The sequence below is a fragment of the Moschus berezovskii genome, chromosome 9, assembly GCF_049115385.1.
Source record: "Moschus berezovskii isolate FMDL1 chromosome 9, NW_MosBer_1.0, whole genome shotgun sequence".
Lineage (NCBI taxonomy): Eukaryota > Metazoa > Chordata > Mammalia > Artiodactyla > Moschidae > Moschus > Moschus berezovskii.
Window position 1 is genome coordinate 74,518,027 of NC_142468.1, and position 14,617 is coordinate 74,532,643.

The following is a 14,617-nucleotide window of genomic DNA, read 5'->3' on the forward strand; positions in this document are numbered from 1 at the left end:
CAAAATCTGTTGCATTTAAAATTATGATCATGCAAATCATCTTTAGTTCTAAAAACAAACTTTATACCATAGAAATTAGGAGAAGAAAAGGACTCCATATTTAATTTTCATATTTACAGACACTTTTGTTTTCCTTCACAACTATTTATTCTCAAACAGGCTATAGATATTACAAAATTCAAATGTTTCAAAAGGGTATAAAATGTAAAATAAGACTTCCCTTGCTCCTGTTCTTCCCTCCCCCAGTATTTTCTCCCTAGAGGCAACTGTGTTACCAGTTTCTTGCCTATGGTAATACAGGCAAGGTTTACTAGAGACACATGTTTAATTTTTGAATGGATTTGGGAGTGGTAGAAGTATGCATTCAAACTCAATGATAAGATAAAACTAGCAATTCGATTAAAAAATTGGGCAAGCAATTTGAATAGAGGATTCCACAATCATGAATGGCAAAGAAGCACAGGGACACTCAACATCATTAGTCATTAGGGTAACACAAATTAAAGTTACAATAAGATATGCCACATAACTATTAAAATGGCAAAAATTAAAAAGACTATACCAAGTGTGGATGAGAAAGAAGTGGAATTGTAACTCTCATACACTGCTGTTGTGAATATAAATAGTACAGCTACTTTGGAAAATAGGCAGTTTCTTAAAAATTTAAGCATAGACCTACCATATGACCCTGAGCTTCCCTGGTGGCTCAGATGATAAAGCATCTGCCTCCAATGTGGGAGACCTGGGTTCAATCCCTGCGTTGGGAAGATCTCCTAGAGAAGGAAATGGCAACCCACTTCAGTATTCTTGCCTGAAGAATCCCACGGACAAGGGAGCCTGGTAGGCTATAGTCCATGGGGTTGCAAAGAGTCGGACACGACTGAGTGACTTCACTTCACTTCACCATCTGTTCCGTTCCGTTCCGTCGCTCAGTCGTGTCCGACTCTATGCGACCCCCGTGGATTGTAGCCTACCAGGCTTCTCCATCCATGGGATTCTCCAGGCAAGAATACTGGAGTGGGTTACCGTTTCCTTCTCCAGGGGATCTTCCCGACCCAGGGATTGAACCCGGGTCTCCCGCATTGGGGGCAGACGCTTTAACCTCTGAGCCACCAGAGAAGCCCACCATATGACCCAACTATCCACTCCTACGTATTTACTTGAGAAAGGGAAAGACATGTCTACATTAAGAATGCTCTTAGTGCATTATTTGGAATAGTCAAGAACTGGAAACAATTCAAATGCTCGTCCATAGATGTGTAGGTTAACAAACAGTGGTATGTCCATAAAATAGACTACTACTCAGCAATAAAAAGGAATGAACTATTCATATATGCATCAACATGGATGAACCTCAAAATCATTATGTTGGACTTCCCTGGTGGTACAGTGGATGAGAATACACCTGCCAATTCAGGGGCCACTAGTTCAGTTCTGGTCCAGGGAGATTCCACGTGCTCTGGAGCAGCTAAGCCTATGCACCTCAACTACTGATCCCATGCTCTAGGGCTTTCCAGTCACAACTACTGAGCCCAGAAGCTACAACTGCTGAAGCTTGTGTGCCTAGAGTCTGTGCTCTGAAACAAGAGAAGCCTCCACAAAGAGAAGCCTGTGCACTGTAAAAGAGAATAGCCTCTGCTTACCACAACTAGAGAAAGCCCAAACACAGCAAGAAAGACCCAGCTCAGCTAATAAGATAGATAAATAATAAAAATCATTATGTTGAGTGAAGAAAAAGGTACATACTATATTATTTCACATTTGTAAAATCCTATTAAAAGTATATTAAGCTGTAGAGTAATATACTCTAGGTTAATAGATTAGACTGTAGATTAATATACATTAATATAGATTATATATTAATCTGTAGGTTAATATACTTTTAATAGGATTTTACAAAAATCAGATAATATAGTATAAACCTTTTTCTATAGTGACAGAGGGGCTTTCCAGGTTGCTCAGTGGTAAAGAATCTACCTCCCAGTGCAGGAGATGCTGAGACACAGGTTTGATCTCTGGGTCAGGAAGATTCCCTGGAGAAGGAATGGCAACTCACTCCAGTATTCTTGCCTGGGAAATCCCAAGGACAGAGAAGCCTGGTGGGCTGCAGTCCATGGGGTCGCAAAGAGTCGGGCACAACTGAAGCGGCTTAGCACGCATAGTGACAAAAAGATCAGTGAGAATGGATGGGTAGAGGAGGTGTATGAATGAATCGCAAAGGAATAGCAGGAAACTTTTAGGGACACTGGATATGCTTATAATTATGACTCTGGTAATGGCTTCACAGATGTGTGCCGATGAAAAAAAGATCACATTTCACACAAAATATGTGCAGTTCATTATAGACTGATTTATATTTCCATGAATCGGTTTAAAAAGTTAAAATCAAGCCTTGCCTCCCCGTCTATTTTTTTCACTACTACTTTTTTTTTTTTTTTTTTTAGGGTTGAAAGAAATCCCAAGTCTCCCTCTTCCTCCCCGACGCTAACAACAAAACTTCCACCAACACCGTCTACCAGGCCCCTGAGACCTCAATCCAGTCTCGCTGGTGTTTTTCTGTCGGTCTCCCACTAGGGGGCAGAAGCGGGAGCGGCCGAAGCTCTTGCTTCTCTAGCTCAGAGCCGACACCTTGCATGCACTTCCGGCCTTGTTGTGTTCCGCTTCCCGAAGAATGTCCAAGCTGCGGTACGCGTTCCCAGTGAGACTGTAACCCTTGAGGATACTCTGCCCCGCCGAATTTTGCATCTCGGAATCAGGCAGCTGCAATCGCCTCTGAGGGGGCAGTTCATCGGGTTCACCGCTGCTCGGAGAGGTCCTTTCTTTTCCACTGGAGCGGAGAGTGCTGCCATGACGGCCCCTGCTCAGCCCAAGAAAATCGTGGCCCCTACGGTGTCCCAGATCAACGCCGAGTTCGTGACCCAGGTGGGCGAGGGCGAGTCTGGTGTGTGTGAAGGCATGAGGACTCTGAGGCCAAGGGGTGAAGTTTTCCTCGGGAAGGGAGCACCCAGGAGGCCTTTGTTCATCAGTTCATTAACTCAGGTCTTTTTACTAAAGTGTGTGCTGTGTGCCAGCCACCGTACTAGCTCTTGGGGAAACCATGGTTAAAGAGGCTCTGCCCTGAGGAGTTCATATATACCGGGGGATACAGAAACATGAAAAGAAAGCTTTTATGCCAGGATTTGTCGCTGGAGCGATGAATTCGCTGAAGGAACACCCCCGACTACCTGAGACTGGCAGGATTTCGTAGCAGAGGTGATGCTGAACTGAGTGTTGAAGGAGGAATAGGCTTATTCTTTAGAGTAACCTCTGTCTTTGAGCGGAGCGATGAGAATCAGACAGGAGACTTGCTCCAAATAAATGTGTCTAGGAAGAGAAGTTGGAGAAGGAAATGGCAACCCACTCCAGTGTTCTTGCCTGGAGAATCCCAGGGACGGGGGAGCCTGGTGGGCTTCCGTCTATGGGGTCACACAGAGTCGGACACGACTGAAGTGACTTAGCAGCAGCAGGAAGAGCAGTCTCCGACGCTAATGCGTGAGTGTTCCTCTAGAACAAGTTAGTGTCTTTTATTGTGAACCGCGGTTGGCTTTGAACAGGGAAATACAATCCCGGTAGCTCCTAGCAACATTCCTAATCATTATTTGTAGTTTGGGGTATTGACTAACAGTGCAAGTAGCTCAAGGTGGAACTTACTACTCACCAACTTCTTTCTCCTCTGTGCCCTGTCTCAGCAGATTTGCCAAGGCAGAAGCATAGGAGGCACTTTGAGTCCTCTTCCTAGCCTGCACTTTGCTACATTCTAAATGTCTCTTAAATCTGTCTGCTTGCTGTGCCCTAAGCCAGGTTTCCGTGGTTTTCTTCCTGGACCTAGATAGCCTAACCTGTGTTCCCGTCTTGCTCTTCTCAAGCTCATTTTTCATATTGTTGTCAGAGTGATTTTCAGTTCAGTTCAGTCGCTCAGTCATGTCCGACTCTCCGCGACCCCATGAATCACAGCACACCAGGCCTCCCTGTCCATCACCAACTCCCAGAGTTCACTCAAACTCATGTCCATCGAGTCGGTGATGCCATCCAGCCATCTCATTCTCTGTCGTCCCTGTCTCCTCCCACCCCCAATCCCTCCCAGCATCAGACTCTTTTCCAGTGAGTCAACTCGTCGCATGAGGTGGCCAAAGTATTGGAGTTTCAGCTTTAGCATCAGTCCTTCCAGTGAACACCCAGGATTGATCTCCTTTAGAATGGACTGGTTGGATCTCCTTGCAGTCCAAGGGACTCTCAAGAGTCTTCTCAAGCACCACAGTTCAAAAGCATCAATTCTTCGGTGATCAGCTTTCTTCACAGTCCCAACTCTCACATCCATACATGACCACGGGAAAAACCATAGCCTTGACTAGACGGACCTTGGTTGGCAAAGTAATGTCTCTGCTTTTTAATATGCTATCTAGGTTGGTCATAACTTTCCTTCCAAGGAGTAAGTGTCTTTTAGTTACCTGGCTGCAATCAGCATCTGCAGTGATTTTGGCACCCAAAAAAATCAAGTCTGACACTGTTTCCGCTGTTCTTCCATCTTTTTCCCATAAAGTGATGGAACCAGATGCCATGATCTTCCTTTTCTGAATGTTGAACTTCAAGCCAAACTTCACTCTCCTCTTTCACTTTCATCAAGAGGCCTTTGAGTTCCTCTTCACTTTCTGCCATAAGGGTGGTGAATGATTTTACCCAAGTACAAATCTGATCACCTCACTTATCTTCTTACAATTTCTAAGGAGTTCTAATTGCCCTTAGGATAATGACTGGAATCATCCAATGTGTTTTATAATCTAGCCTGTGCTTATATCCTGGGCTTCCCTGGTGGCTCAGAGGTTAAAGCGTCTGCCTCCAATGTGGGAGAGCCAGGTTCGATCCCTGGGTTGGGAAGATCCCCTTGAGAAGGAAATGGTAACCCACTCCAGTATTCTTGCCTGGAAAATCCCATGGACGGAGAAGCCTGGTAGGCTACAGTCCACGGGGTCGCAGAGAGTCGGACACGACTGAGCGACGGAACGGAACGTGCTTATATCCAGTTTTGTCTGTTATTTCCCCTTTTCTAATTGTGTTTTAGCCATACTGAACTGCACTTAATTGTGCTGTGTTATCTTTCACCTCCTGGGATCTCAACATTGTTCCCTCTACTTAGAATCCTAATCCTCTCTGCCCACCCCCCCGACGCCATGCTGTCCTTTTCTTATATGGTTAATTTGTTGTCATCAATCTACATTAATTTGGAGAGGTTTTTGTGGACAACTTAGACTAGATTGTTATGGTTGTTCAGTCGCTAAGTTCTGTGCAACTCTTTGCAACCCCACGAACTGCAGCACACCAGGCTTTCCTGTCCTTCACTATCTCCCTTTGCTTGAACTCATGTCCAGTTAGTTGCTGATGCCATCCAACCATCTCATCCTCTTGTCACCCCTTCTCCTCCTGCCTTCAGTCTTTGCCAGCATTAGAGTCTTCCAATGAGTCGGCTTGTTGCATCAGGTGGCCAAGTATTGGAGTTTCAGCTTTAATATCAGTCCTTCCAGTGAATATTCAAGATTGATTTCCTTTAGGATTGACTGGTTGGATCTCCTTGCTGTCCAAGGGATCTCAAGAGTCTTCTCCAGAACCACAAGTCAAAAACAACAGTTCTTAGGTTCTCAGCCTTTTTATGGTCCCAACTCTCACTTCTGTACATGACTGCTGGAAAAACTATAGCTTTGACTACACGGACCTTTGTCAGCAAAGTGATGAGTCTGCTTTGTAATATGCTGTTTAGGTTTGTCATAGCTCCAGACTAGATTAGAACCCTCTTTTCACATATACTTGAAATTTTTGATAGGAGTCATTAGTTTCCTTCCCTCAAGGGGCTTACAGTTTAGAGATGAGTCAGTAAATGATCAGTGTAGTTTCAGACAGTGGTTATTGCTATCAGGCAAATGAAATAGCATTGTGAAAGAGCAGGTGGAGTGTATAAAAACAGTCAAGAAAGTCCTCTCTGAGGTGATTTTGACCTGAGACTTGAATGCCAAAAAAGGAGCCAGTTGGGGAAGAGCAGGCAAACAGTCTGGGGAGAAGCAACTGCAGATGCCTTATGGTGTATATGTAAAGCAGCCAGGAGAGCGAACTTGTGAAAGGAAGGATGGTAGCGATGGGGACAGAGAGTATGTAGGGACAGCACCTTTTCCCTGCCCCTCCTCCTCCCTCCATTATTTCTGAGCACCTGGCGCAACTGACCAGAGAAGGTGCTTCCTAATGATTATTGAGTGAATGAGGTTGAAATTTAGTTATAAAGAAGACTGGATATCTGAATTCTGTGATCTCACTTTTTTAATGATAAGCAATTTTTAGCAATATTCTTAAAGTATGTACATTGTTTCTTTTGAGACATAATGCTATCCACTTAATAGACTACTGTTATTATTGTTTAGTCTCTAAGTCATGTCTGACTCTTTTGTGACCCCATGGACTGAGCCTGCCAGGCTCCTCTGTCCATGGAATTTCCCAGGCAAGAATACTGGAGTGGGTTGCTATTTCCTTTTCCAAGGGATCTTCCTGATGCAAGGATTGAAACCTAGTCTGCTGCATTGGAGCCTTCGGCCACCTGATTCGAACAACTGACTTATTAGAAAAGACCCTGATGCTGGGAAAGATTGAAGGCAGGGGGAGAAGGGGACGACAGAGGATGAGATGATTGGATGGCATCACTGACTTGATGGACATGAGTTTGAGCAAGCTCCGGGAGTTGGTGATGGACAGGGCAGCCTGGTGTGCTGCAGTCCATGGGTTCGCAAAGAGTCAGACACGACTGAGTGACTGAACTGACTGACTCCTGCATTGGCAGGTGACTCTTTACCACTGAGCCACCAAGGAAGCCCTCCTGAGTGTGTGCTAATCACTTAAACACTTATTGTTTTGCAGATCAACATTCCTGAGGACTTTGAATCTGGTGTTTAGTATTGGCTCACTTGTTAACATTTTATCATGAGCAGCTCACTTAATGTTTTTAAACTTGGGTTTCGTTAGCTCTATGCTGAAGATGTTTGACTGTGGTTATTAACTTTCCCCTAGGGGTAATTCGGAGAAGGCAATGACAAGCCACTCCAGTACACTTGCCTAGAAAATCCCATGGATGGAGGAGCCTGGTGGGCTGCAGTCCATGGGGTCACTAAGAGTCGGACACGACTGAGCGACCTTACTTTCACTTTTCCCTTTCACGCATTGGAGAAGGAAATGGCAACCCACTCCAGTGTTCTTGCCTGGAGAATCCCAGGGACGGGGGAGCCTGGTGGGCTGCCGTCTATGGGGTCGCACAGAGTCGGACATGACTGAAGCGACTTAGCAGCAGCAGCAGCAGGGGTAATTAGAAAAGTATGTTTTGTTTTTAAAATCACAGTAGCAGGTTGCCATGCAGGGGATTATTGACATTCAGTGGATTGTGGCCAAAGATGCTAACTGGTCTACAAGCCCATGTAGTCCCCTTAGTAGGTAAATGACTCTTATCTAACGTGGCCCTGTGCCAGAAGTGCTTGTTACTGAATGATCTTGGTCTTTCAGCTCTACAGCAGTATGAACATATGACTTACTATTTATACTGTTTACTTTTGCAGTTAGCATGTAAATATTGGGCACCGCATATCAAGAAAAAGTCACCCTTTGATATAAAGGTAAGCATTTTTGATTTGCAGCATCCTTTTTGAATAAGTATGCTCTTTGTATCTCTTTTTCATGAGCTGATTCATCAAAAGCTTTTCACTTTTTTTTAAAGTTAAAATGAATGGTTTTCTAAACTAAAGATTACTCATAAGAGAAAAATTTGAAAAATACAGAGGCTACACATAAGAGAATAAAAGGTCATTTCTCAGTGGTAACCTTTACTATCATTTGTTGTGTTTCCTTCAAACTTTTTAAAACGTGTGTGTGTATTTTCCCGTTCATAGATTCTTAGATTGTTTTTGATTTATCATTATTAGAGGACCATGTAATGAATATCTTTGTAAATATACAGCAGTTTTTCTACAGGTTTTTTGACTGTTCACCTAGGATAGAATCTATTGTTTTCTGGTTGATGAACTTCAATAAAGATCTGTAATAATGGTGGAAGAGGGGTGAAGTTTAGTGTAGAGGATCAGATGAGTAGGGCCAGTCATATTCAGTTAAAAGAATGGAGTTAGGATTCATGTGACACACTTCAAAATAACTGAAAATAAAAAAAGCCTAAATGTAAGATTAATTCTTACTGAAATAGGTTCTTAAAAAGAAGTCCTTACGTGAAATAGAGCTGACACATTGCATGCCACTTAATGTGTAGTAAAGACTGATATAAAACTTTGTCATTATAAATTGCATTGTGATACTTTAGGCAATCTTAGTAAAACTGAACCCCAAATTTCTTATTATTTGAGCTTAAATGTTTTATCTGTAAATATATTTGTTTAGCCAGCAATCCCATTTTATTCATTAGGAAGATATTAAACTTGACATACAGTAGTTACTCTTAATTATTGGCCAGGTTACTTTATCTTACTTTATGTTGTTTGTATATGTTGGGTCTGGGGGTTCCTAGACTCATTTTTCATTGATAACAAAATTATCTTGATGACGCTACTAGACTGAGTTGAACCTAATTAGATCAAGATTTTTAGAGATTAAATTTATATTCAGATCATTTCAGTTAATACTAGAAATGTGGCTCAGAGGTTAAAGTGTCTGCCTGCAACGTGGGAGACCCAGGTTCGCTCCCTGGGTCAGGAAGATCCCCTGGAGAAGGAAATGGCAACCCACTCCAGTATTCTTGCCTGGAGAATCCCATGGAGGGAGGAGCCTGGTAGGCTACAGTCCACGGGGTCGCACAGAGTCAGACACGACTAAGCTACTTCACTTTCAGAGATAATTCTAGGAGAAAGCAATGGCAACCCACTCCAGTACTCTTGCCTGGAAAATCCCATGGATGGAGGAACCTGGTGGGCTGCAGTCCATGGGGTCACTAAGAGTCTGACACGACTGAGCAACTTCACTTTCACTTTTTACTTTCATGCATTGGAGAAGGAAATGGCAACCCACTCCAGTGTTCTTGCCTGGAGAGTCCCAGGGACACGGGAGCCTGGTGGGCTGCCATCTATGGGGTTGCACAGAGTCAGACACGACTGAAGCGACTTAGCAGCAGCAACAGCAGAGATAATTCTAGGTGAAGCTATGTATGCCTGGTAGAAAAATTTTAACTTGATATTTAAAGAAGATTATACCCTTCATTTTATTATTTTTGAATAATTTAGATTTTGATTAAAAAGCAGAAAAAAACAGAAATTTCATATAAATTCAAGACTTGCTTGCCTCATTATCTTCCTGCCTTTACCACCCACAAACATTTATTTGACAGATATACTCTTAGCAATTAAAAGATATCATAGTTACCATAAAATTGTATTATACCATGTTAAAGCACTTTATAGTTTTAACTCTTTTTTAAACTACTCTTATCACTAACACTACTATTACTTCTGCTACTGTTAACTGTTATTAAAGGCTCACCATACGCAAGGACTTGGGCTGAATTCTTTACGTGTGTTGTCTTTTAGCAAGCCCATGGGTTACTTAATAGTATAATTAGATCCTTTTTGTATACTGGGAAACAGCCTTAGAGCAGTCAGGCACTTGCAGAGGTTGTAGCCATCAGCAGTGAAGGTGGCTGGTTTGAATCAGGCTTCCAACTCCAGAACCTGAATTCTTAGGGATTATACCATCTTACCCCACCTCTAACCCAAGTAAATGGAAATCTGAGGTTTTATCATGCATTTGGAAAACAGAATGGCATTTGTTTCTATTATTTCTTTGTGCTTTCAGTTTGCTTTCTGATTTTTGTAAACACATTGTTAAAAGTCTTAGATGAAGCCTGCTAACATTTAGTATACCTTGTTAAAACTATGTTTTAAAACTTATCCTGATCTTGTGAATTTTTGTTTTCCCTAGAAATGAAATAAATACATGATTTTAATAATTATTTCTATGATTATTTTTATGTAGACATATTTATTTTTTCTACTACTTTGCTTTCTTGTTATTTAACATTTTGAGGAATATAATGGGTTTATAAAAAAAATCTCTGAAGTATTATTTCACTAGCAGTAATATATGATAGCTTTCCTAAACAACTTGTTTTGTGTAATCTCAGTAACTGAAAACTCTCAAGAGTCTGAATAAAATTATTTGAGATATTAAACATTTTTATATTTGTAACAACAGGTGATTGAAGATATATATGAGAAAGAAATTGTCAAATCAAGGTAGGAATGAGTTTAATTTTTATACATAGGAATTAGATGGTTCTAACTTGGATCTCATCTGAGCTTCTAAATGTAATTATAAATGTAATTATAAACTTGGAACTTTCTTTTCTTTCTTGATTTGGTCATCAAGGAGATGGTAGCTAGAAAAATTACATCTAGCTGCTGAAGAGTCATAAGATATTCTTTGCCTTGTAATTTTTGATTCAGATTAGAGAGATTAAGTTCTTTAGGGTTTATTTTGTTTTTGAAGAAACGTGAGGAAGACTCAACAGAGATTTTAAATTTTCAATTCAATTAATACTAATTTTCTTAGCATTTTCTGATAAATCTTTTTAAAAGATTATTTAAAAATTGGAAAAGTAAACATACATGATAATTAAATACCAAACAATGAAATAAGTATTTTGTACAAACTATATATGTAATAAAAAATTATTTTGAACGATACACAGAAGGGGGTAAGTTTCAGTAAATCTTTTTCCCTGACCCTTAACCCTCAGTGTCTTTATTTATATATACATCTGTTCCAGTTCCCTACCCCTGTGATTTTTTAAAAACTGCATCTTGGACAATTTTCCACATTTGCACCTGTAGACATAATGCCCAATCAGTATTTTAAAAGGTAATTGACCAACCGTTTTAGTATGAAATGGAAACACTCATGTTATGAATGTCATAGACCTTATAAAATGGCAGATTTTATTTTTTTCATGTGTTCCATGAAATCAGGAGGTGAATTTTGCTAAATATTATGAACACAGTGTCAAATAAGAGGCTAGTTGTTTTGTTTTAATGATTGATTCTAGAGCCTTTGGTCCTAACAGGACTAAAGACCATGTTAAGGTTTGTTTGTTTTAAATTTGAAGAGCAGTAGGAAACCAGTGAAGCCTGATGGTGGTATTTTAAAAATGCCCCCTGTTGGAGGGGGCAAGAGGCAGGTAGTTAGCTAGGTGAATATTGTTGTACTCTGGTTAAAGACAGTAATGGCATGGATTAGCATGGGAGGTTAAGATACAGAGGAGTTACCAATTTGAGAGAGAGGGAAGTGAAGAGATGGTTCGTGGCTGGATGTGATGAGTGTGGAAGGCAGGAATCAAGGATGACTCCACAAAGTTTTTGGCCAAGGCATCAGGTGATTCGGTGCCATTCCTGACTTGCTGCTGTTGGTGGTGGGATTGGATATAGGAATGCTAAATTCTAGCTACTAAAGAGCCCATAGATGCAGAATAAGCAGTTAGGTATCTTGGTGTAGTTATGAATAGAGGGCTTGGTTGAGCCTACTTTGAGCACCAACCACCATTTTAGTGAACACGGCAGGTACAGTCTTACATTGACTCATGGAGCTTATGTTCTGATTCTTACCCAGACAGACAACATATGCAGATGCAGCGTCAGCAGGTCGTGAGAGCTATAAATTAAAGTGGGATTAGCGACAAAGACTGCTAGTTTAGATTGAATGATCAGGCAGTGCTCTCTTAAGGTGTATCACATGTGAGCCGACACGTTAACTATTCTCTTCCTTTTATGGATGAGAAAACCGAGGTACAGAGAAGATAAGTAACTAGCCCAAGATATTTTACCATAGGTAGATAAAGAAGCTGCTCCAGTTATTAAATCCTTGTTCTCTGGCTCTTATCCAATACTCTGTTCTTAGATAGGACAGGGTTCATTTGCTATTTAGGACTCTCTTAACTCATACACTGTGATTTAATTGTTAATCCAATTATGAATCCATCCAAGTGATTTTTATACTGAAGAAAAAGGGATAACTTATAGAGCAGTTTACTTTTGCCAGTGTTTAGATTTCTTTTCATTAAAAATGTTTAAGCCTCTTTACAATGAAATTAACAGATACTGCATAAAATGTACAGCCTTCTGAATTTTACCACCACCAAGGTTTTAAAAAAAAATCACCAACATTGTCAACCCACTTTGGTTTACCATTTAAATATGTAAGTATGCAAACATAAATACTGTTTAATTTTGGTTTTAAACTTTAAAAAAAAATGGAACCACATAATATGTACTCTTTTGTGGCTGGCTTCCTTTGTTCACAGATTTTATTTGATTTTTTAATCTGTGTAACAATCAGTCTGCAGTAGATAGCTCAGAAGTTCATGTCAAGTCCTTGTCAGCCTTTTAACAAACTTTGTATGAGTAATATTTGTCATTATTACTTGCAACTTTTTGTCCTTCAAAGATTTTCTGGCATGTCTAGTCTCTAGACCCATTTTTGTATCTTATATAAATATATATATATATATAGCATTAGTTAAGCTCTTTACTTGTCTCAGCAAGTTTAATTTGCAAAGCTGGAAGCTTATATCCAGTGGCATGGTTCTGGTCTGGCTTCTTTATTTCTAATATACAAAGTGATAAAGCTAAATTAGTGTACATTTGAACCTACCTTTGCAGAGATACCCTGTAACTACAGGATCATTTATCCATATAAAACAAACACTTCTGTTTCTTTAAGTATATATAGAAATATCTGATACTGTCTCTACAATTTTCTAATATTTTAGACTTAATATCAAGACTGCATGACGTGTTTGTAATACACATATGTGTCCCTTATATAGGAAGGCAGGCATGACTACAGCAGAATGTTTCCATTTGATTATTAAATGAAAGAAGATTAGTGCTTAAGAAATTGAGGCAGACTAGCCTTTGGCAATGGTGATCCAATATTATGAATATTGATGAGCACTTGTGTTTTGATTAAATCTACTCAGCTTATTAGTTTGTGTGTTATATCCTTGTATGTCACAGTACTAATTGTGTTTGTTATATGAATAGGATATAATCCTTCGTATATAGGTTTTAAAAATAAATAAACTGAACAAAATACAAATATATAAAAGCAAAATTTGCTTTCTTCAATGTTTTATTGGATATAATTATTCTGATATATGAGTATTAAAACAGGATTCCAGAATACATCTGTATTAGTAACTCAGAAATGTTATAGTCTCTATTTAAATACTTTTACTATTGACTTTTTTATTTTTAGGTTTGCTATCAGAAAGATAATGCTCTTGGAATTTAGGTGAGTTAAAAGACTTTACTTTGATGAAGTTAAAGATGACAACATGACTTAACTTTTAACTAGGTTTTCTGTACACTTCTGTGAGTTGGTAAGAAAATAATTACTATAGACTTTTGAAGGTTTATATTTTTGTGTTTGGCTTATTTTAGAATATGTGTATAATATCTTTTGTTTTCAAGGATGTTGTTCCATTGTTAGTGTAACTGTATTTTGAATTGTTTCTCTCTAAATGTGTGCTGAGCAATTTCTGAACTCTTACTTGGTTCCTCTAGTTATAATGGGAGTAAACTGGAATGCATTCTATAGCCATTTTTTTCCTTCGAAGCTTATTTATTATTGCCAAACCAACCTTGTCCTGGCCTAAACCACTTACAGATATTTCAGGCAGAAGAGGATATGCAATTTTTAGATTATAATTTAGACTATATTACAGCTAGCTATGGCCAGTAGTGGAGAAGGCAATGGCAAGCCACTCCAGTACTCTTGCCTAGAAAATCCCATGGATGGAGGAGCCTGGTAGGCTGCAGTCCGTGGGGTCGCTAAGGGTCGGACACGACTGAGTGACTTCACTTTCACTTTTCACTTTCACACATTGGAGAAGGAAATGGCAACCCACTCCAGTGTTCTTGCCTGGAGAATCCCAGGGACGGGGGAGCCTGGTGGTCTTCTGTCTATGGGGTCACACAGAGTAGGACATGACTGAAGTGACGCAGCAGCAGCATGGCCAGTAGACTGGAAGTAAAAGCCAAGATTCTTGTTGATGATAGTAGTATTTGTCATTTATTGAACCTTGTGCTAGTGTTAAACATTTTATATATAGAGCAGTCATAGCAATCCTGCAAAAAGTCAATATTATACTTTCCACATATGAAGGAAAAAACTGAGATCAGAGCAGTTAAGTAATTTGTTCAAGATAATGCATTTAAGTAATTGGTGGAGCTAGGATGCCAGTGTCTTATGACAAAGCTCATGGTTTTTCCACTTCACACTCCCTTAAGGTATAGTCTGCATCAGAAGTCAGTCTCTGTTTTAATGATTGTACTCCAGGAGATAGTGAAAGACAGGGAAGCCTGACATGCTGCAGTCCAGGGATTGCAGAGTCAGACATTACTTAGAGACTGAAAAATAATAACTCCCTTCATAAACTGATTTGATCCTCACAAAAATGGCATAAGACTAACAATCTCTTCAAGAAAATTAGAGATACCAAGAGAACATTCCATGCAAAGATGGGAACAACAAAGGACAGAAATGGTATGGGCCTAACAGA

At 40.0% G+C, this 14,617-nt stretch overlaps 1 protein-coding gene across 1 annotated transcript in view; it reads left to right on the forward strand.

Annotated features, from left to right (window-relative positions):
- Window positions 1-2,626: 2,626 nt before the first annotated feature.
- The window catches only part of AQR (aquarius intron-binding spliceosomal factor), a 91,058-nt gene continuing 79,067 nt past the window's right edge, over window positions 2,627-14,617 (forward strand). Inside the window, exons 1-4 of the mRNA XM_055435891.2 lie at window positions 2,627-2,922; window positions 7,623-7,679; window positions 10,255-10,295; window positions 13,312-13,347. Coding sequence (XP_055291866.2) covers window positions 2,848-2,922; window positions 7,623-7,679; window positions 10,255-10,295; window positions 13,312-13,347 — 209 coding nt within the window. The 5' untranslated portion in view covers window positions 2,627-2,847. The remainder of the gene's footprint in view (window positions 2,923-7,622; window positions 7,680-10,254; window positions 10,296-13,311; window positions 13,348-14,617) is intronic.